Source organism: Daktulosphaira vitifoliae, unplaced genomic scaffold (assembly GCF_025091365.1).
Source record: "Daktulosphaira vitifoliae isolate Bord-2020 unplaced genomic scaffold, ASM2509136v1 Scaffold_4, whole genome shotgun sequence".
In the NCBI taxonomy this organism is placed as follows: Eukaryota; Metazoa; Arthropoda; class Insecta; order Hemiptera; family Phylloxeridae; genus Daktulosphaira; species Daktulosphaira vitifoliae.
This window is the reverse complement of record NW_026099575.1, coordinates 6503594-6529144: the sequence shown is the minus strand read 5'-3', so window position 1 is coordinate 6529144 and position 25551 is coordinate 6503594. Positions and strand designations below refer to the sequence as shown.

General features: G+C 23.7%; 1 protein-coding gene across 1 annotated transcript in view; it reads left to right on the top strand.

The window, feature by feature from the left end:
* LOC126903600 (receptor-type tyrosine-protein phosphatase kappa) overlaps positions 1–25551 on the top strand; it is a 77505-nt gene that overhangs the window by 9110 nt on the left and 42844 nt on the right. The window contains exon 2 of the mRNA XM_050681885.1: positions 17558–17670. Coding sequence (XP_050537842.1) covers positions 17558–17670 — 113 coding nt within the window. The remainder of the gene's footprint in view (positions 1–17557; positions 17671–25551) is intronic.

The following is a 25551-nucleotide window of genomic DNA, read 5'->3' as shown; positions in this document are numbered from 1 at the left end:
CACCGCATAAACTAAATAACTATAATCGTGTCGACTACATCATTTATCTTAAACGACGTTTAAGTTCTATCAACTGTATCAGGTTGTAACAAAAAAGCTTTAATGTATACGGTTTATTTATTTAAACATTTCGTTTGTTAACTAAAAGTATTCGATGGTTGGCCAAGTTAAAAGTGATTAATTTGTGTGGTTCGAAAATTGTTAGAACTACACAATGTTATATTATTATAGAATATTCATTGTTAGGAAATTTGATAATAAATACTCTTATTCATTATTATTCACGTTTTGATATATGAAACATGAACCCATTTAATTAAAAACTGAACATAATTTTTTTTATAAACTTCATTTTACTACATTTTGTGTTTTCACGAAAATTGATCATTCAAACGTAACCATTTTTCATAAAAAAGAAATCGCGTTCTGTCGCCAATAAATAACGTAAAAAGATAATGTTTACTTCCGTTCTTTCCATACGTGGACTAACGTTTGATAGCAAAGAAAAATCTTAAAAATATTAAAAGTATAAAAACTTCAAAATGCTGTAGTAATGTAAGTAATGAATTAAAAAAATAGTTTTTGTTATTACAATTTTTCTTTATTTATATTTACTTATTTATATAATGGCTATCTTTAAATTTTAATTAATAATTTTAATAAAATAATTAATTTTTAATATATTTTTCGTAATAACGAAAAATAACATTAAATATATTTGAAATATAGGACTATATTGTAAAATTGGTTTAAAAAAAAAATGTATAAAATGTTATGTAGATCATGAGTTGTCAGTTAGATCTGTTCCACTTTGTATATTTGTTATACAGCATGTCCTGTAATACGAAACCCTGTTTAATCAATTTAAACTAATGATTAGAGATTAGGAAGGGATGCTACTATTTTTGCCATTATACATTTCTTGGCCTCACTCCTCCTCCTGCTTAGGTATAAAAAGGTATTATTATCAATCGGTCATTTTATTAACTAGATTATTTTCTATTTTATAAGCTAGTTAAATATGTATGTTTCCATTTAAAAAATAAAGTTGACGCTCTTGTAAGACATAAGGGATATAAAAAATTTTTATAACAGATATATATATATATAAGTAACAAAAGCCAAAAAAAAATTTTAAGAGAAATTGAGTGGCTAGTGTTAAAAAAATCACACTATACAGGGTGATTTTTTTATCATAACCCACTCAATTACTTACAGAATAATAATAATTTAAACATTTTTTTTTTTCATTATTTTTAGTTACACATTATTCTTGAATTTTTAACTATGTAATACTTTTTAAGTTCATCCCTTATGCCTTGGAAGGGGGTCAACTTTGTTTTTTTAAATGGTAACACATATTTTTAATTTAATTAAATGTTTGAGTTTTTAATTTAATAGTAAATGGCATTTGAATTTTTAATATAACTTNTAAATGTATATTAACTCAAAATTTTGAAACTTTAAATGTTTATATCTAATAAGCTAATAAAGTTATATTAAAAATTCAAATGCCATTTACTATTAAATTAAAAACTCAAACATTTTATTAAATTAAAAATATGTGTTACCATTTAAAAAAACAAAGTTGACCCCCCTCCAAGGCATAAGGGATGAACTTAAAAAGTATTACATAGTTAAAAATTCAAGAATAATGTGNAAGTATTACATAGTTAAAAATTCAATAATAATGTGTAACTAAAGATAATAAAAAAAAAAAATGTTTAAATTATTATTATTCTGTAAGTAATTGAGTGGGTTATGATAAAAAAATCACCCTGTATATGTTTTACTTTGTATGTTAAACCTTATAATGTTATGTTATATATTTAGATATTAATTCATTTTATCAGTATCTATTGGTAAATATAACAAGCTTTAGATTAAAAAAATTGTATTTTTAAATACCGAGTGTATTGTGAGTTCAAAACCTGTATTTTCTTTAAACAGATATACTATTTAAATAAACCTCTATTTTTCTATATACAAAGATAATTTCATACAATTTACTTATTTTTTGAACAGTATAATAATTAAAATGTGGTTATAGTAGGTAAATTAAATTTCCTACATAACATTCTCAATAACACAAAATTTCGTTTACAAATCAAATTTTAAATAAAATATTTACCTTCTCGGAAAATATAATAGTAATTATATTACAATAATAAGAATTATAATTTTTACGAAATTTCAATGAAATCGTTTAAATTTCCTATTAGTGATTTTTAATAGTTTTGTCATTATTATTTACTATACTACCAATGGTTTCCACAGTAATCATTTACCAATATAGGGTTTTTACGTTTTCATTTAGTATCTGCACACCAATCTACGCCCACCTAATGGTTTTATTCACTTTTACCCTTTAAATGAGATTCCATAATGTAGAGAGTTGGCCTTAATCGCTTACTCAAATACAAAATGACATTCTAGCAAAATTCATAAGCTCTTAGTAACTTTTACACAAGATCCAAAATTACTTTTTTATCACACTATATCTTTCTTATTAAAATTAATATTGTGAAATCTATTTACGTCACTTCCCAATCAAACCTAAAATTTTGGGTGGAAGCTATCGCAGATTTTGTTACTTTTTTTGTTTAAACATGTTTTTTTTAAAACGTTTTCTTAAAATGGTATGCACCTAATATCATAGGCACTACTAATATCAAATACCCATCACGTCATGTGAATTTATTACTTAAATATACTTAAAGAATACCCTAAAGCCATTTATTACTGTAACATATCATAGGTACCCTAACGTAAACTTCATTTCGTTTTTGGAATGTATCACTGTAACTAAGTGTCTCACATTTATCATGGAAATTCTACACTAATATAAGTTTTAAACACTAACCCTTACAATTTCAATAATATTTCAATTCTCTGCAAAATGTAGTTCATGTTGTCATAACATCTGCCAAGTGCATGTAATAAAAATATGACCCACATTCATTTTCTATCACGTAATTATAATTACTGTGATTTGTTAATGACTTCACTAGCTTAATTTAGAATAATTCATAACTTAAACTAAAATAGAGTAATTAATTTTATTATAACTTTACTTCTAATTTTTTCATGTAACAAAAATCATAAATAAAAAAAAACTTTTTATACCAATTGATTATATAAATAATTTTACCATTTACCAAACTGATTGACTTGTTTTTATAAATTTGCGCGAGTTAATAAAAAATAAACAGGAGAATTTATATTTGATGTAAAATTGATTGTCCTTAATATAATACTCTTCAGACAACAGTTATTCTGTCCACAAATAAGTTTTTCTGAGCGCCCCGGGCTACCAATATAAGATTGTTCCTGTAGATTTCATAAGATATTAAACATTTTCTTAATTTAAGGAATTCAAAACAAAAGTAGTTTAACAAAGTTTTGTTGAGAATGTCGGTAATTAAACATATAAACCCATTTTCAAACATCTCCAACAATATTTATTTTCGTACGGTAAATATTAATTTAATTTGCAAAACAAAATAAACACATTAATCATTTAAATTTATTTGTTGACTATTCATTGTTCATTGATTTGTTAATTATTAAATATGTTATAATTGTATCCTTGGATAAAATAATAATGAAATTTAAAATAATTATAATATATTAATTAAGTTTCAAATTGAACCACATTAAAATGTTTCTTAAAAAGTGAAAAACAAAGTTTAAATTTGAATCGATATTTCTATGTGAAGAAAACTGTCCAATAATATTATAAGAATATAATTATTATGCAGGCATAATTATTATTAGTTAATGATAATTATGTCTACATATTCAATGGTTGTAATCAATTACAATTTTGTACAATAATTACATGTCCAAATTTTTTGTGTAGGGTTACAGAATTTTTACTACTTCGTCTACACTATATCTAAATTAAGTCTATTATTGTGGCGAGGAGAGAAATTTTTATCTCTTTTGATCTGTAATATTGATACATCAAAAACTCATTCTAAATATAGTACAAAGCATGTTCTTATCTCTACTCACAACGTATTTAACAAGCTAGACCTAATTTAATTTGTTAATAAAGATGCATTTTGTAATTCTATTGGTTTAATATCATGGCTGTATATGATAATAACTTTAATTACATTCAATAATATTTAATAATTAATAATTTGAATAATCATCAATTATTAATAAATAATTTATGTACCCTGATATCCGTCGTATAATATTCTAATACTATATTTAACCAATGTCATAGTTAATGTAGGTGATCAAATCCATTGCCATTTGAATGAGTCATTTTTTACTGCAAATAACATTTAAAATTACTAGGAACCCTTAAAATAAATTTTGATGTAGTACGGGAAAAATAACAGCTGAATAAATGGAATTTTAGAGTTTGGAATGAGCTTACGATTATACTTGATGATAATAATAATAATACCGACCGGATGTTGTGTAGTAATTCAATGAATATTAAGTGATTTTTTTTTTTACTCGCTCAATGCTCAGAGCTATTTGTTATAGCTGCCTTCTGCTAGGCAAAAGAATGCCAAAATTGTAACATTCCCTACTAAAATACCGGAAATAAATATACTGAATGAAAAACGGATTCCGTTTTGTAGTACATTATCCGGACGACCGTTTTTCAATTTGACAACATCGAAAGAATTACGGTTTACACATATGCACGTTGTTTCTATTTATTCGTCGCTAAAAATGTTTGTCTCAGCTTTTGTTTTATGTCAAATAGTTGGATAACAATTGAATCTGTGGAATTTTTTATACATACACTGCACACGGTAGAGTCTTTACTGTAGTAACTTTATTCACTCTTCATTGCTCCTAATTCTTTACTATTGTATACATTTTTTTTTTATCTCGCCATTTTTTTTTTATCTCGCCATTTTTTTTTTATCTCGCCATTTTTATTTGTCTGTTTCTCGATGTTCTCTCACAGCTACTCTTTCATAGTATTTTTCTGTATACTAAACGGAAATTAAAGTGTTGATACCTGTATTTCAAACAAGATCATGATAACTCATAACTATAGTATCAAAAGTAGTATTGTAAACAATATATTTCGGTGATGCAATTTACACTTCATTATTTTTCAGTTTGCGAGTCAAAATAAATCATAGTATATTCTATTATGTATATTTTTTTTGCATTAGCGTATTCGCATGTAATATAGGGGAGAACGGCAAATTGAGCAAAATAATCTTAGATTTAAAAATATATACAGTTATGTATGCAAACTTTATATCGAGATATTTTTAAATATATCAACAAAATAATAAAAAAAATTTCAAAAATAATTTAAATGTTCATATATTGTAACCTTTTTTTTACTCTATTACTATAAATATTTTATGTAGTTTGAAAGAACATTTTAAGTTACTTTTTTTTAATATATAAAATGAAAATATATTACTAGAAATATTTTTATTTTATTTTCATTTCAATTTAATCGTATGTGATTTATTTAATCTTCAGAATGTTATATTTATTTATTAATTAAAAAAATCCCACATTAAAACTGTATTTTAAAATCAAATATAATAAACATAAGACAAAACTCAAGTATATAAATTACGTTTTGCTGCTTAGGGAAATTCGTTGTGTGTTTAAATGTTGTTTTTTACTAAAAATTATCTAGTAGTTTTACTGGTATATAAAATTACTAGGTACACACGAAGACTAAAAAAAATAAAGAATAAAAATAATCTTTAGAAAATACGTCGAAAGCTATATCACAAAGTATCACTATTTTCCTTGGTGAAAAATACAGTAAAAAATAGAGAGTAAATATCTCTTTTACGACATGTACCGACTTCGAGTTCTCTCTTCTACTTAGTCACCAGTTCGGTCAATTTCTGAGAATTCTAAAACGCAGCATTAAAATATATTTCTTTTAAATCCCACTTATAGCTTTTTTGCAAAAACGACATAATATTGTTATTTTATGGCGTAATGTTTTAACTTGAATAAATAAACACAAATTATTTTTATTATAATAACTAAAAAAAAAAAAACATAATAAGATAGTATTTAATAAGAAATTAGAAGTCTTTTTCAAATTAAAGGAGTCTTAGAAGAGATTTTTGAATAAAAATTAATTGAGAAAAGTTTTTTTTTTTTTTTTTTTTTTTGAAATTTTTGTATAGAGGGCGATCAACGATGTTTTGATAAATCTAATCACTTTTGATCAAATAAATATTTTGCGAAACTTTATTTTTTAATTACTATTATATTTTAGGACTATAAAAATATTAAAAAATTGAGTTGGAAAAAATCTTTTTACGTGCTTTGGTAGTCTTATAATCCTTCCTGTATTTTAGTTTTAAATTAGACTTTAATAAAAAGTACACTAAAAGAAAGATTATCATTTCTAGTGCACTCTATTAAAATTCATTAGGATCAGTGTTTTAAAAATATAAAGTTATAGTGTTTCATAAATGTAGAAATTAAAATTGAAATTACAATTATTTACTGTAGTGTAATTTTAAAGTACTTTTTTTTTTATTTCTAAAATCGAAGAGTTTTTACAAATTTTCGGTAATTAAAGCTTCAACCAAATTATAATTAGATTCTTTTGACGCATAAATCAACAAAATGGGTTTAGTGAGAGCTGACAATTTTTATGGATAGACACAAATAAAAAATACATCATGGTAAAACCAACACATCCGCTTCGCATCGAAGTTAAAATAATATTTAAAAATATTTGCGAAAAATGTAAGATGTAATTTTTCAGAGTAGGTTTTCAAAACAATATTTATAATAACATTAATATTATTTTATATTTATAATTAACACATGGAATATATATGTATATATATATATATTAATACGTTTTCAAGAATAAACTTACTTAAGTTGTTGTTATAAAATGTATTATTTAAATTGCTCCTAAATCTAACAATCATAATCATTTAATAAAATTCTGTTTAATATAAAAATAAAAAATATATTCTTATTTTTGCAAAACTAACAAAACAAATATTATCAAAATATAAAAATACCAATGTTAACAAGAATTGTTTAAAAAGGGTGCATTTCAAAATTTATTACCTAGAAATACAGATTTAAAAAGGACATAACGAAGGTTTTAAGTTTACAGTTTATCAGAATTATAGTAACACTTATATGTCATAACATGTCAAAACCGTGGGTCAAAAAAAATACGAAAATAAAATAATAAAATTCGTTTATTCAAGTGATAAGACGATATAACTAGCACGTGTCACATTTTAAACTGCGTTAAAAGAGTAGTACTCGCACACGAATAATCATTTACCAACAATATTCTCTAAAACTCACAAAAAGTTCACAATATAAGTCTTATAATTCTTCCTTTTCTAAGGAATTTGAAAAGAATCCAACTTCGCAAAAAAGTTTCAACAGTTACCGTTGTAATAAAACCTAGAAAAGTTTTCTTCTTCCTCAAGGTAACCATAATAAACTTAACAATAAATCAAGGAACCTGTAGATATAAAATTATTAAATTTAAGATATTTTTATTAGGTCTTTTAAATAGTGTTTTCGGTGATTCTAGTGAACTGTACTTTAAGATTAATTACTAGTACAACTGTCAAATAAAATACTTTACAATAAAGGATGATGTTTACACATTTCTTCTGTAATTTGATTTGTAACAAAACAATTATAAAATCTCTACCAACTTATTATAATGCCAACACGTTATCTTTCTCGACAGTTAAAATGTATGACTGTGTTGACTAAGCACTCTTTCCATTTTATTCCTTTTCCACATTACCCCATGACAGGTCTAGTCGATGATTATTTTAGTTTACAAAAATTAGCAGTTGCAACAATAAAATAAATAAATATTTTTATTATCTAAAATAATTTATTTTTAAATAAAACATATAATTCGCTTTAAATTAGTTTGATTAAAAAAAAAAAACAAAGAATTAAGTACATTGAAATATATTTTACATATTTTTTTTGTAGAAGCGAATAGCTTTTATTTCAATTCAATTCAGTTGACTACTACTATGATTAAATAGGAAGAAAATTTCATTTTACTATAGTATACTCGAAAATATATAAAACATTGAAATTAATACATTAAATTAATAAGTTGTTAGAGTATGCAGCTTTTAAGTAATTCATTAGCTATTTATTTGTGAGTTATTTAGTTTCACGAGATAATATTTTAACGTGTGAATTAATAGTTTTTGGCTCAGCTATACGAGTGTGCTCGTGTCAATGTGGGTGGATAAATAGTAGCAACAGATGGGTTGCGACTTTTTCAGAAATTTGGCACACTCGCCATTTACCTTTATCAGAGCGATTTCAAGTGTATGCTATAAAAGAATACATTATTCATAATGTTCAATAAGATCGTTGAATAATACATTTTTATTAACAATTCAATGTTATTAATATTATTGTAAGGTATCGATGTGCATGGTGTATTGTCTATGGTTCGTCATGATGTAATGACTTACAATTATTTATAAAAAATCAGTTAATGTGTAATTGAGAACTGCGGAGTTGCATATAAAATAAGTATTTTTACATGAGGAGTGTTTTAGTTTATTTCGTACCATATTTATATTGTAACCGATTTGATAAAAATAATACTGTAATAATATAGATAATACTCATTCTTAATATAAAAAGTTCTTTGTGCTTGAAATATTGTGCGAAATAAAAATACATTTTTGATTATAATCAAAAAGAATTTTTATAAAAAAATAAACTTAAATATTACTTAAAGATTTATATTATTACAGAAACATAATTAAATACTACGTTTCAAACAGATTATAGTTTTTAATTTAACATTACCTACCGTAATGAATTATTTAATTCTAAAAATTTGAACAGGATTAAAAACACCCACTCTTTAAACCCACACTTTAGAAAACGCTTTTTTTAAATATTAAATCAGAAAATTAATCAAATGTTTAAAAAAGTAAAATGCTTTAATTAAATCTACTCGATAAAATAAATGAAAACACCGGGTTGATATATATTAGTGTTAAATTACTAAAATAAAATGTTTATAATTAAACACTAAATAAAATGAATTTTGTTTTGTTATATCACATAATAACGAAAGATATAAATTTGTTACACATCGTAACCTTGTATGCAAAAGAAATATTTGATTTAAAAATAACTTAACACTATCCTACATCATTTTAAAAGTTTTACTGGATTAATACTAAGTGTCAAACTTTGACTTTCGCTCAAAAAACAAATTTTAACAAGGTTCATATAATGAAATTACTCATATAAACTTCAAAACCTAAAAATTCTATATTTTCATAAAGTTTTTGACATGTTTTGGATTATGCATAAAATGATTTGTCGTATTTTGACAGGTTCAATAACTTTAATAGTATTATGTGTACTTAAACTAGTAATAATATAAAACACTTTTCATTTTGATAGTTATCTGAAAAGTTTTACTTTATTAATTTTTTTTATTGGTATTAAATTGTTTTTAATGTAACTCATCAAATAATCAATGAACAAAATATTTGATAACTAGAATATGGTTAAAATAATAAAAGACATATACTGAAATCAATTATAAACCAATCTAATAAAATATTTTATAAATAGCTAGAATTGTAATTATATTTAAATATATTGTAATAAGTTATTCAATCCTAATCATTCATATTTTAAATTCAAATTGAAAAATTATCTATACTCTTTATTATAAAATTCTTGTTTGACTATACATTAATACTGAACAATCAAAATTAATTAAATTATTAATATTATATTTTATAGAGCAAAAGATTGAACTGAAAAATGATCATTACAAAATTATTTAAATTCAATTTCATGTTCTACTTAAAAAACTTATATTAATTATTTATTTTAGTATTTTAGTACTTTGAATTTAATTATATACTAACACTATGACAACATTTATTTGTTCATCTCAAATATTTTGAACTTTTTCTCATTAATGCCTTGGTATGATGTTTGTTCTATACCTACTTACATACTGAATTAAATTCTGAAACTTTAATGACTGGAGAATTAATCGAGAGATTAAAGACACAGAAATTGTATACTTAAGAGTATTTTCTTACAAAACATACGTTGATATTTCTTTAAAAATCCTTACAAATAATGACTCTTGATTATGTAAAGGAAACATTTTTATATGATTATGAAATTAACATATAAGTAGAGAATTGTTATAAACGTAAAGTATTCATTTACCAAATACAAATTTAAATAATGTTTTTCTTAAAAATATATAAAACCTGGTCCTCTATAGCCGATGAAATGAGCAACAAAGTCTAACAAAATGGCGTCGATTCAATTTTATTATATTATAAATAATTTTATTATACCTTTTTATTTTATTTTTGTTAAGAAATAAACGCAAAATATTTTTTAGCAAAATTACTTATCTTTCTTCAAAGATTAAATTTTTTTCTTTAATTTATTTCACATTTTTAATAAGCCATAATTTAAATACCAATTAGTCATCAACGTCATGCTTGATTTTAATTAGAAGTCGTTTTAGTCCTTAGCAGTATTGTAAATTTTACCAAGCATAAGAAAGTATTTTAATATTTTTAATAACAAATTTATTCATTTAAACAACCATAATTTTCAATAATATTTCATTCTATGTACTCTTAATTTACAAAACAAAATAAACATTTATGTATAGAACAAGTGAATAAATAAATATTTTCTATGAATGAATATTTGAATTTCAAATTTCGTTATCTAAAATTTGTCCTTAAGTATTAACGAACTTGTAGATTTTTTAAAAATTTTATTCAAAATGAATTTATAATTAATATAAATATGTTCGTTAATATACCATGACTATTATTTTTGGGAGTTCTTTCGGTAGAACGCGTATATTGTCTGATTGGATCGTATTTAAATACAAAGTGTTTGAAATCAATTTTGAGCTTGTTAGAGACTTCCTTTGATACACGCCAAATATTTATCGTTTAAGACTATTTAAGAAATATTTTATTTATTTTACATTTTAATAAAAAAATTTCAAAAAAAAAATTCTAAAACTTCTCTGCATAAACAAAAAAAAAAAAATAGAAATTGATACAAAATTTGTAATGTTCAATAAAAATTACAAGTAACATATTATATATTGATTATATAAACTAATATGTTGAGCAGTTATATTTATAAAAAGTAACTAAATAAATTGTGATGTATGATAAGTTTATTTGGGTTATATAATAATAGTATTTCTATTATTTGATAATCTTTTTTTAAAAATCATATCATGACTTACATTCTCTATATTATTTTCATCCAAATAGGAATATATGAAATTCTTTAATCCCTAATTATAATTTACCAAATAAATCTTAAAACCTATTTCAATAATATAAATTCAGAATTTAAATCATAGTTAAATCAAATACTTTTACAGTTGATTGAAAAATGTTATTTATTTACATTTTGCAGTTTATTGAAAATTTTTATCATTCTCATTGTAATACATTGTACCAGTAGCGTATCTAGCAATTTTGAATAGTGGGATATTACTAAAATATACTACTGTGGTTTATTTTTTAGTCATCAGATTTTTTTCATATGGGTTTCTCACCTCAATAAATACTACCTTAAACATCATGTTTAAAAGACTGCTACTCATTATCTATGTAAATTTAAAAATATTAATTATTTGTTAAAACAATGTATTCAACAATTCACTGGATAATCTACTGGCCTACCTATGTATTTGGTTATTTTATCTACATTGTGTATAAAATATACATTTATCTATTAATCTATTTATCTATATATCTATTAATTATCGATATGATCATATGATAATGTATCGAAATAGATGAAAAAAAAACTTGATAACTAAATTATACTGACAAAAATTTAATTTAAATCTACCAAAGTAAGCTACCATATTATTTTGAATGACGGCTGATCTCAAAAGTGATATTTTTCTCATATTCAACCCTCTACAAACCCCTACATTTAAGAACTTATATTATTTTATTCTTTTAAAATTAAAGAAGAAGAATTACATTTTTTTCTACTAGAAGACTGTATACGTGATAATTGATTTAAATATAGTTTTCAAAAAAATGTTGAAAAGAGAAGTAATCTAATAAGAGTTTTATTTTATATCTATGATATTATTTTTCTTCAAAGTATGGACATGATTTTAAGAAATAAAGTCAGTAAAACTTTGATTGTTTTTGCACACATTATTAAGTAACTTTTAAAACCTCTTATAACCAATGACATACTCCCGAGAGCCGCTAATACAATAATAACTTACTTAAAACGACAAACGAAAGATAAAGGTATATGAAATTTAACGACCTAAGCGAATCTTTTGCTGAGCAAACAACATTTATTTTAACTTTGTAAAACGTTATTCCGATATCCTCTAAAGTCCAGCAAATGAAATTTATCTTTATAAGGCTTTATCATCATTAATATTTCATTATAGTCATCAAAAACTTGCAGTATTGATTTTATCCATTAATCTTATATTGTACGATGACTAAGTTAATTTACTTAATTGAAATGGTATTAGTACCCAACGATTTTTTTCTCTAGAAAGTTATTTAAAGTACTATATTGTTTAAGATATATTTCACAAAAGTTTTACCTCTTAAACTTATGAACAATAAATTATGACCACAAATATAATTTTTTATAATTAATTACATTTTGGTACATTGTTGTCTATCTACTTGTTTGATAACAAAAATTAATTAAGTGGATAAGTATGGTACTTTAAATATGTGCGATTACTGTAAAATACAATATCATACTTAAGAAGAGTATGCTTAAAATCTAGATAAATTTCAAAGATCTCTTTTTATTAGCATTCATTATTACATCATCTCTTAGTTCTTCATAAACTCTTTAAAAAAATGCATAGTTTTCCTGGAAATATTATAAAATATAACGATACTTTTATGATATTTACAAAGTCAATAAATAATAAAATTATACACTGTATAAAATATTTTGGTGTACTTCATTAAGAATAATTTACTTTAATTTCAGCTGCATTTATTAACTTTTCCAGTAAAAATAATAATTGATACACTTCTTGTAAGATATAAAAATATTTCATAGGAAAAATGGTTGGTCTCGAGAGTGTTTGATATAGGAGTCATAAAAAATAAGAAATATTTAACGATATTACTCTAAGAGCCGAATTTAAAAGATTTTAATTAACCACTTTTTAAAATATTTTATACAGAATACCTTACCTCAGAATGAACTTTGTATTACTATACAGTTTTAAATTCTCATTGTAGTGAGATTTAAAATAACACTTAGTATATAAATTATAATAATTCGATGAAGGTTGCTTTTATGACTGATTAAGAAAAACTTCATATTTTCTTAATCTTCATATAAGCCATAAATAATATGTACGCTATACTAACAATTTATGGGTTACAAAAATAGTTTATTCATATCGAATTTATTAAAAAATGATGAGAAGATTAAAAATTCCAACGACATATAACGTATATAAAATAAATATATTCAGTAATAAGATCATGAGTTAAATTTGAAAGTAAGCTTGAATAAGTTGAAGAAACCTCCAAACAAGTATCCAATAGTGAAAGGGTACAAATAGTAAGAAATAAAATTTGTAAATATAATGAAATTTTAAATAATAAAATATTAAAATAAAAATTGTCAATATCACAAAGCTTAATTTTTTACTAAATAGATTTTAGGTTTAAAATTATAACATCAGAAAATACATAAAACTTAGTGTAATATTAAAACGGACAACATTTTAAATAAAAAATGCTCAGATAAATTTTGTTTTGTAAATGTTTCTTCCCAATATTAATTTGTAAAGGAATTTTTTGCTCCAGAAATTTTAACAAGGTGAAGTGGAGAGAGTTTTTTTCTTTTAATAGTAATAAAATGAATTGTATATTATTCATCTATTAAATAATAATTATTTATAGCAAAAAACTTTCAGATTACCTGTATTTATGCTAAAATATTTAAATTAATTAATATTTAACTTTCTAGTTCTTTTTAAATAAAAAAATTAATAAAGGTCACAATTGCTTATTTAATAGAAAGGGTAAGAACTTTAAAGTGTGATTCTTCAAATAAAATCATATTATCAAATATTTTTTAAATTATTTAAGTGAGTGGGCTTTGCTACACGATGATATATTTTATTTAATACATACATAAAAAAATGAAACAACTAATTTAAAAGTTCTGAATTTTTTTTTAATATCAGTTTAAATCATCGAAATTACATGTTTAACCAATTTTATAAGATTTTTTATTGGTTAGTCAACTAGACAAAAATAATTGATGAATTCTTAAATAAACCAAGTATAGATATTCTTGTTTAATAAGATCAACAAAACTTATATCATACTTACTTCGATACACAAATACACTGGGCCAAGTTTAAATCAAGAGACCGAAATTACATGCATTTATAAATTTTAAGTTAATCCGAATAAACTAGAACCAGATAAAATTTGTATCAATTATTTAATTATTTATTAATCAATTATATTATTTATAGATCTTGCTTTTATCTCTATAACTCTCAGCTACAAAAACTGTATTGTTGATATTACTTAATAATTCGATTATTAGTATTTGAATTAAATGATAAATGTTACTGTAAAAAATTTATGTTACTGGTAGTAAATAATTACCACCAGTAACATAAAGAAAAATATCAGACGTGAAAATATTTAAGGAATGTTAATTTATTTTAGATGTGTGATTAAATAAAAGTAAAGGGGTTGATTATTATAGATATAAGAATAACTAAAATAAGGCAAATATAATGAAATCATTTTTTTTTGTATACAAAACTATTAACCGTATTATTGCCTTGAAACAATAAACGTGCATTTGATTGTAAATTTGAAAATATTATTAAAAATCTTAAAACTGTTGTATGAATTGTGAAATCAATCGAAAGTCATATATATATTATTAGGAACACATAATATATAATAGATAACAATAACTAGGTCATACGTAATAAAAAAAGGATTATGACTTATTTTGAACGGAGTGTTTCCATTACTTAAAAGTTATTTTTACACGACACATAAGGAAAAATATTATTTAATTTTATTGTTAATATTTAAAATTGTTTTTTTGAAATAAATATACTATTTATACTATATTATATTGTTATAATATATTTAAAATATTTTTTAATGATAAAAGTTATTTATTAAAATAATCATGTAATCACGTGTAATGAGAAATTTTTTATTCTAAAACTCGGAGATTAAATTTAATTTTTTTTTGTTTTTCATTTAAATACATTATAACGTCATCTCCTAAATGAATTTAACGTTATTCAATATTTAAACGTTATACAATATTTATGTTTAATGTTTTAACGTTACTACACTTTTAAGTTTAATGTTAAAAAGGTTCAACATATAATTCACTATCATAAGAAGTTTTTAATATGGGCAATTGCAGAGGCGTCCTTTCAGATTTCACTAGAATGGGGAAATTTTATAATCTACCGATAATTTCACTACATCACTCGTGATATATTTCCTGACAACTCAAACCTATTTCACTTTATATAAAAATTACTATGACAGAACTTTTAATTTAAATAATTTAGAAATAAGGAATTTATGTATCTAAATAAAAAAATTAGAAAAAGAAAATCATATACAAAGTATATAATTTTATAATCAATTAAAATTAATATATATATATATTAATTCAATAAGAAAGAATGTTTTGTCAAGTAAGAATCTTTGTTGTATCTGATTATGATGACAAGAGAGAGCTTGTTAAAATCGGATTTCTTTTGTATTTTAAATAATTAAGTATGAAATATTAAATGTCTTTTTCATTGAATAAAAATTAATTTTTATTACATTTGTTTGATTATTATACATTGGCTTTTAATGAGAAATTGACTTTCTTCAAAGAATGGCCCTACAACTGGACTATTTTCAACTCGAAATTAAATATTTGAGTAATCAAGCTTAATAAATTTAAATGAACAAATTAAAGGCAAAATAAAATATGTCGTTAATTTTACTATCAATAATTATTTCACTTGAATTATTCATAAATTATATATTAACATTCAAATTTTTTTATCAATTGCATTGTCATTTAAATTTCTAGACTTTAATTCTAGCCGTGTGACTGACATTAATTATAGTTATGTAGTAAAAAGTTCTGTGTTGGTTAAAATATCATTACTGTTACTATTTAAATATTTTTCATAAACATTATAAATCTTATATTTATAATTAATAACTCATGCTTTATAGAATAGTGGTAGAATCAATACTCAAAATAATTATGCATCAAAGTTTTAACATTGAATAATTGAATTTACAATGATATTGGATTTTCGTATACACAATAAGTTAATTGAGATATTTTTGCTGTCCTTTTTTTATTTATTTATGTGGCAACTAACCTAAAAAATCAGTTCTAGGGTACTGCAGGTAAACTATGGAAATTAGGAAATTGTATATTTCCTTTTTTTTTTAACTAGAAAAATAAAAAATTAGTTTTTTTCTTGTGAAGCTCATTTTTAATACTTTAGTTAGCATCAAAACTGAAAATTTCATTTATGTACAGCAGCATTTTTATAAAATACATCAGAGGCAGTTATGATATAGAATTAACGCCGAAGAATTTCTTTAGCGTTATTTTACAATGTTAACAAGTACTTGTGACATATTTTGTCATGTTTTTATAATTTTACCATTAAAACGGTTATATGATATATAACAGTTCTTCTTTCTACTAGTCGCAGATAAAATCTTAATCATTTAGTTATCAAAAAAAAAAAAAGTTAACAAAAACTAATAAAATTGCAAATTATTAGTTTTTGTTCACGTCATATATATTATTAAGCAATTAAGAAAATATGAGTGTCGAAATGTTGAAAATTAAATAATAAGAAACAAGTATGCTACTTTATCATCGTCTAATTTACTGAAGTGTCTTGAAATTTTATCCAGAATAAGTAACTTAATAAATCTTGGACGATAATGCAATTAGATTACGTATAAGTTAAAATGTTTGACTTCGGTATGCTATTTAATTATAAAATTAGGGAACTTTAATTACAACTATGTAAGTACTGCGTGTAATTTACTTCTTAATATGAGATAAATATCTACAGTTGAAATAGTTGACAAAAATTTGTTAACATTAAGAATTTTAAATTATTTGTCATTTTGTTGTTTTATCTAGCTTTTAATTTATGAATTAATTACGGTTCAGGAACAAAGTTTCATTAATTTAAATCCTTAAGAATTACCTAAAGTACAAACGTTTTCAAAGTATTCCACTATTGTGTACCTTCATTTCCTGTTACAAAAAGTGAAATAAATTATACCATAAACTAACGCCAAATGTCATTTTTTTTTTTTTTTTTTGAAAATTTTCAAATTATAAAATAAAGAGGTTTGTGTTAATTTTCAAATAGAGAATACAATTTGTTCTTTTCACAAACAAAATAATTTTAGTTTTTTCTCGAATAGCTTACTCCATCAAGTAATTCATTAGAGTTATTTATTAATTGAATACAATGTTTGATTTTCTTTTATAGCGGTGGGACCAAATGGAGTAATATCAGGTGATAAGAAAATTCCTAAAGAATGTTTTGTCAAACACTGCGACCAAAGACGAAAATATCCAGTGCTATACAAACTTGAATTTCAGGTAAATTAAGTTAATATATTTTTTGTTTTATTTAATTCAATTTATTTTGAAATTAATCAAATCTTATTTTTTAGCATTGTATTTCTTATTTTAAACATTTATAGTCATAATCATGATAAGTATACTAAATGCAATTTTTGTCAAATATTTTATTTGTAATACATAGTATTATTAAATTCAACAATTATCTTTAATTACTATTATAATTTTTAAACAGCAGTCTGTAGAAATAGTGCGACAAGTTTTGAGGTTATATGAGAATTGATCCCGAAGCGTCGGGATACAATGTCATCAACTTGCACTAAGGAAATATTTTAAATCTTATTTTTGAGGTTAAAATAAATAAACGAGTTTATAAACAATGTTTAATCAAAAAAAAAAAATTTTAATTTACTCGATGTCATAAGTTATAAAAACAATTTTATTACTAATTATTTCAAAATTAAAATAATAAAACATGTATTTAATGGTATTTTTTAAACACATATTTTTTCACAAACCACAGTTGTATTGAATTCACGTCTAGGAGCTTTTAAATCATATTTCTACAATAGTGTTGGCTAGATAAATACCTCAGGGACTCGAGCGTTGTTTACAGGTTGATAGCATTTTTAGCAAAGGCAATTTGTACTCTCTAACAATCGCCTGCTGTTTTATGTACGTAAACAAAAATCCTTTGTTGAAACATTGATAAAAAGAGAAGCGCGTACACACAGTATCGACATAAATTGCGTTCTCGACACAATAATTGAAGTAAACGTTTTATTATATCTTTATACAAGCAAATGGCTAAATGATCAGTCCATATGAATTTTTTCTATTTACAATTGCCATTGTTATTAGCCTTTTCGATCTGCAGGTATACATAAATCTGAATAATTAAATTTTTATAACTACTAAATTGTAATTATAATAATTCTATTTAAAGTATTTATGTATTTAAAAATAAATAATTACCTAAGTTTAAAGGTAAGAATGGCCGACCTTAAGTAGGTGGGATAAAGACAAGGAAAAAGAAGAAGACTCAAGTTTAAAGATAAAATTTTAGGTTAAAAAAAACCATTGTATTCTATTGAGATGGTATTTATTTTATTTTACATGTATAAAAATTGATTTTTTTACAATTAGCTAACAGAAGACACAAATTATAGTATTCTGAGTTTGACAGTAACAAAAATGTATAAAAATAAACATATTAAATGTAATTTGCTGTGTATTATGTGAATGAATTAAGTATGAGTAATAGAAGTTCTGACCCTAATTTTATTTATTTCAGTGATACCGCGTTCATTAGTTTGGGGCGCAAATATATTTGACTTCCGTGCACATTTTTTCACAGTTCTCTAATATATTTCAATAATGTATCCATTTATGCATTATGAAATTCATATAGTTTCTTAAATTAATATTAGAGAGAAGAAAAGTATGATGATCAATGAAGTGTGTGAATTTTTCAAATATGCTACTAAAAAAATTATATTCAATGATTCACTGATTATGTCTCTCACTAACTTCTTTCCAGAAGTAACTAACTTAATTAGTATTTTAAATATTTAAATTAACATAAAAAATATAGAACTGTCCTAGTTCTATTAGTAAATTTTTCCTCTAAATTTTATCATTTAAATTTTTGAAGTACGATTGGTCGACAACAACTTTGAACTTAGCTGTTACGTTTTAAACACTGTTTTTGAACCAGTATTTTGGAAGTTTAATGAAAAGACTGAACGTAAAGTGGGAGTGTGTTTGTTTTCATCTCAAACTATTTGTGAATTACATTACGTCTCCCGTCATGGTATAGAAATTTTAATAATTTCCAAAATACTGGTTCTAAAGATACTATCGACCAGTCGTTTTCTTATTAGTTTGTAAGGAAAACATGTATGTTTCCGTTAATAAAACTAAAGGTGATACAATTGTAAGAAAAAAGAAGAGGGGATAGAGCTATATTTTTTTCTGTTAATTTAAGTATGTAAAATGATCATAACTTCTGAAAAAAAAATTAAATTTTATCCTATACTTGAAAATATTCCGTAAGACATAGTCAACGGGTCACTTTGTATTGCCAATAATCATAAAAACTCCTTTTACAATAAAAAATTTTTCTCGTGATTAATTAATAAAGGACATGCGCTGTCAAATATTATTATCAATAACTATTTTTCATAAGTTTATTTGAGTCAAAGTAAAAAATTCCACAAATCAAAAAAAAAAAAAAAATGAGTAATATTTCTACTACACAAGATTTGAAAAATAATTGTTGATAGAACCCCAATTCGTTAGGTCACCAGATTACACTCATTAATTGTCTGAATTACTATGATATTATACTGTAGTAAATACTTATTACTAAAATAATAAAATCCCTACCATGCACGAAGTAGCAGATTTGTAACAAATTAAAAAATAGGAATAATTGATTTCTTAGACCTATTTTTATTCATAGTTCACTTTATTGGTTAGTATCGTTAAAAATATAATTATAAGTGCATACATTTCTTTAATACTATATTATTAATTTAAGAATAATCATTTAAACTTTAAAAGAAAAATTTCGTTGTACATATTTTATTATTCTTCGGTCATCATTAATAAAATTCTAAACATTTAACTACATAGAGTTAAATAAAAACATACCGATCGTAAGAAAGGACAAGTATCAAGTTAATTATGATAATATAAAGTTATAGATTTTTAATTTAAGACACTTTTAATAAAGTAAATAAAGTAGTATAATATAATGATATTAAACTAAAATAAATAAAGTCTTATGGAATTGTAAATAAATTTTATTCTTCAAAATTATTCAATGAAAATATGCTGCCATTTTCCTTTCTTTTCTCACGGAATTCATAAGTTAAATACCTCTCCAAAAAATAACATTCAGGACATTTTTAACAAACTAGGCAGGGAGATTTCTAAACTACATTTTAAGGAATATTTCGAAAATATTAGAACTAATTATTCTTTGATTTTTCTAACAATAATGGTTTTTTATTGAGTTGCTTAATACGAAAAATTAATTTTCTGTTATCATCTCGTGTACCATAAATTCATATCAATTTTCTATTTAACTGACAACCCCAATTCTTTTTTTAATTATTTTATCTGATTTATAATTAATAATATTACTATTAAATTTATTCATTTAAAAATAAATATTTTGAATAAAATAAAATAATATAAAACATTAAAAAAATGTTTTTATATTATTTGATTTTCAACGAGTGTCTCTAAACTTTAAATGCACATATTTTAAGTTTTGAGGCAATCAGAAAAACGTACTTATTTTTAAAAGATATTATCATGTCATAAATCTATAAATGCTTCCAATTTATACAAATATGATAATAGGATAAAGATTTAAAGCAAGTCAACAAAGAATCTTTATTATTAATATAATAAATATATGATTAGCACTAATACATTTTCAACTATTATAAAGATATAAATAAAATAAAACTGTTTAATCAAATGAATACATTTGCTGGTATAAATAAATTGGAGTTTCCATTAGAAAATAAAAAATTTGCTTATTATATTAATTGTAATTGGTATTTAAAAATATGAAAATTTATAAAATACAATATTTTATTACGGATGCAAGTTTAAAGACTATTACGTCTATCAATATAAAAAATAATAATTGTTTAAGCAATGAATATAATTATTATTGAAGCCGGTTATTTTAGAAAAAACTAACCGGGCAATAGGTTGATAGAAATCTAGTGGGTTTTTGGGTTTGATAAAACACTGATATTTTAGGTTTTTTCAATAAAATTTGGAGTTTTACAATTTTAATTTTAATATAAGTCTTAAGAACGTTTTCTTTTTTTATTTTATTCAAAATCATACTAAAAAGACTTTAAAAATTAGTTTTTTGTAATAAATTTAATATAGAATTACCAATCTTAATAAAAATACATAGCATTGCAAAAATGTCTTAAAATTTTTACCATTTATAAGAAAAAATTGAACATATTCAATAATACAATGAACAAAAGAATTAAAGTGATTATAAAACATATTAAAATAACTGTAAATCGCGAAAATAACTAGTTGAAACATTTAAATAAGTTATTTAAAAAAAATTAAATAGCAAATCTCGAGCATTATTGTATACTCAAAAGGAAGATATCAAAACATAAATGGATTTTTGTTGGTCTATGCAACGAGTCTAGTGATTTTTGAAGAAACCAACATGGTGTTGCCGCAAAAGTCAAGCACTTCATGCAAATGTTGCTGAAGAGCATTTGTGCTCTCAAACTTTTCATCACATGAACTACAAGCGATATTTTTAATGGCCGGCGGTGGCAGAAATTGAAACTGTTCGGATTTAAGTCCGGGCTGAATATCCGATTTTCCAGACAATTGAGTGTTTACGACTCCTTTGTCGTCGATCTGTTTAGTAACAACTTTTGAGTTGTTATTGATCTTCGCTAAAAATGCGATTATTTGTTGCTTTCTTTGCCACCGTGGTCCTTTAATCTTACGTTTTACACGTTGATGCGTATCTATAACGCGAGGCACCGATTTCAGAGCTATGCGATGCATAAAACACCGATGATGTTGCAACGCCTTAAGAGTGTCATAAATTTGACAGCAAGCATTGCATATGTGTTTGTCCGAACTTTTGTGATTATTCGCCTTGTGTATGCGCAATGAAGAGCGCGACATGAAATATTCACCACAAGTTTGGCACATTAAATTGCGTATCAAGTGATAACGGATATGATCCTGAATGGATACTGGATCGTAGAAGACACCACCACAACCTGGTATCTTACATTTCAGTGTTTCTCGAGGATTGCGGTGATCTGATTCGACGTGTTCCCAAAGTTGTGTCTCCGTTATGAAAGACATACCGCAATAATTACAAGCAAACGTTTTTTCCAACGTTTCCACTGGACCACTGACTTTTGATCCCGAGGACATATCACTCAACCCCCCGGAAGTTGCAAAACTAAGTGCATCCGTGTACTGAGATCTACAATGTTTATACTCGATGTGATTCCTCAATGAAGCTTCTGTAGGCATTTTTCTGCCGCAGAAATTACAATCACAAGACAAAGCCAACATTTCCTCGTAGTTATATTCAAACCTGGACGATTTTGATACGAAATCCATAGCGACATACAAATTATAACAGCTGAAGATTTTATAGTAAAAAAAAATTAAGTACGCAATTTAATATACTTCAACAACGAAAAATCACAAAGTGACAGTAAATTTTCCAACTGTTCTACAGTTGATTTTTGAATAGTTACGTTGCCAATCAGCAAAATGTATCTTAGAAATATTTTTTAGCCAGAATCATATAATTTCAGTGCCTATTACTAAAAATTAACGATAACACATTTATTAGGTATTGTTATTATAAGATTCTTAATCTTGTATAATCGTATTAACACTGCTTGATTATTTGTTACACTATTTAAATGAATTAAGAAATTTTTTTAAATAATTTTTTTTTTTTTAATTGAACAAGATATTTTGAGTAGACTTGAAAATTATTATTGCTAGTTTAATGTCTATAAACTTAATGAGATGTGTACACAAATGTAGGGAAAATCTTTTTCAAGTGAAAAATATGATTTGACGTTTTCATACTATACAGTTGAATAAGTTTTATGATGGATGCAAACAAATATTCTTTGCTGTTATGGGCTTACTTTTATGCTAATTAACTTTTGAATCTATTAAACATAATGTAACAAACACTTGCTTTTATAAAATTCTTTTAATTAATTCTGTGATTGTGCAATCTACTACCGTTATTATAATCAATGTATAAAAATACATTAAAAAATAGAGTTTTATTTATTTGACTTACTATACTTAAAATTGTTTTAGATAATTTTTTTTTTTTTTAAGATAGATAATATCCTGTTATCTCTTGTTATGATTCTTATACGGTCTATTTAAGGGTTTTTTTTTATATACTTAACGCGATTTTACCTAGTTGTTGGATAAAGGATAGATCTAAAAAATATTTAATCACTCGAAAATCGAGAAATAAATAAAAACTTAAATAAGCAAAATAAAGTATTATGAATTATTATTATTTTCTGAAGAAATCTAGTGGTCAACAATAAATCAATCATGTTAATGATGAATAAAATACAAAAACTTATATTCTTTATAGGACACAACAATTAAAACATATACTTATTGGTTTTGTTTTATTTATTTTTCTTTATGTGTTCATAAGTATGATTTATGCTTTTATTTCTTTAATTTATTGTTTTAGTGCTTCTTTCTCTAGTTCAAATTTTCTTTACTCTATGATTTCATAAAAATACAATATTACAAATAAAAAATCGTTCAACACAATAGTATTATTCACGAATATACCAATATATTTTATATTTAAATATTTTTTACATATAGCAGAATTTAATAGAATTACACGCAAAATAGTAAAAGTTAAAATGAAACTCTAAAATAATATTTTCAATTTTTTCTCAATTTTACAAATAAAAAATCTGAAACAGAATATATACATGTACGATTTTTTTTTCAACTATTATATATTAACGTTTATTTCACTTTTGGATTGAATTTATCATTACATATTCAAATAAAAATGTCTTTAGTATTTTACTCTTAAAAGTTTATTGATTTCACTTAAAACTAAATTTTTACTTTTTTTGACAATTAAAACGGGTTGATTTTTTTTTAGATAAGTGTATTTGTTATCTACTTAACAATGACATATAATCCAAATCCCAAATAAGTAAAAAAACATTAAAATTTTATTGTTGAATAAAACTCATATTTAAAAAGCTATAATAAACTATAATCTTTAAATATAAATTATTATTTGAAGTATTACACTCTGAATGAAATTACCTACATAAAAATGTGATATATATATATATACATTATATATATATATATATGCATTTTTTTTTTCAAAATAGCTTAATTTTTACTGTCAAATAAATAGTTGTATTCCAAAAAATGTATGCGTGTCTTACTCGTTGGGTTTTTTATGCATAAAAAATTATACAGAATGTTCAGTAAGTTAGGAAACAGTTAAATTGTTACAAACAATGAGTACAATAGAAATTCGTTTCCTTATTTACTGAACACCCTGTATATTATAAATTCAATTAAAAAATAAGAGTAGTTATAAATTATCGAATATGATATGCAGCCATTGTCTCTGTATGAAAATGTTATAAACATATTTGTTTATTGGTTTATCGCTAGTCGTTAAATTGCCCTTCCTATGTTTATTCCTAAAATTATACAAAAACATAATTTTATGAGGGGTAGCTAAAGGGGTGGATTTAAATAAAATACCAAACGATAATCAAGAGAACAGATTTACCTGATGTAAACTAAAATCATATATTAGTAGATATGAAAATTGTACCTCTATAACAGGTTAAACATTTTACTGTAATAAAAACGATAGAAATCCCAATAGTGCAGTTATAAATAGGCAGTTTTTTTACATTACTACACCCTTTTTGACTCAGATTATGACGATTACAGTGAGCAATTAACATGGTAAAAACATCGAATGATTAATAACACATTCACGTGGGTCACGAAAATTTTGTAGTAAAGCAAAGGAAATTGATGTATTATTTTCTCCGAAAACAAATAAAAAATGCCTCTGTATAAAAGACGAACAAAAGCGAACAGCGACTGCTGACAAGCAAAATATAATTTCTCATCAGCTATTTGAAGTCGCCATACAATTGTTACACAAAGTTGAAACAATATAATTTTATATAACTATTACAATAGACATGGTGCGTTGATGCACAAATCGTGTCATTGCGACAAGTGTAGGGACTACAGGGCGCCAAATCAGGTGACCTAGTTAAAAGGAATGCCGGAAATGTTGTACGAATAATTATATTCATA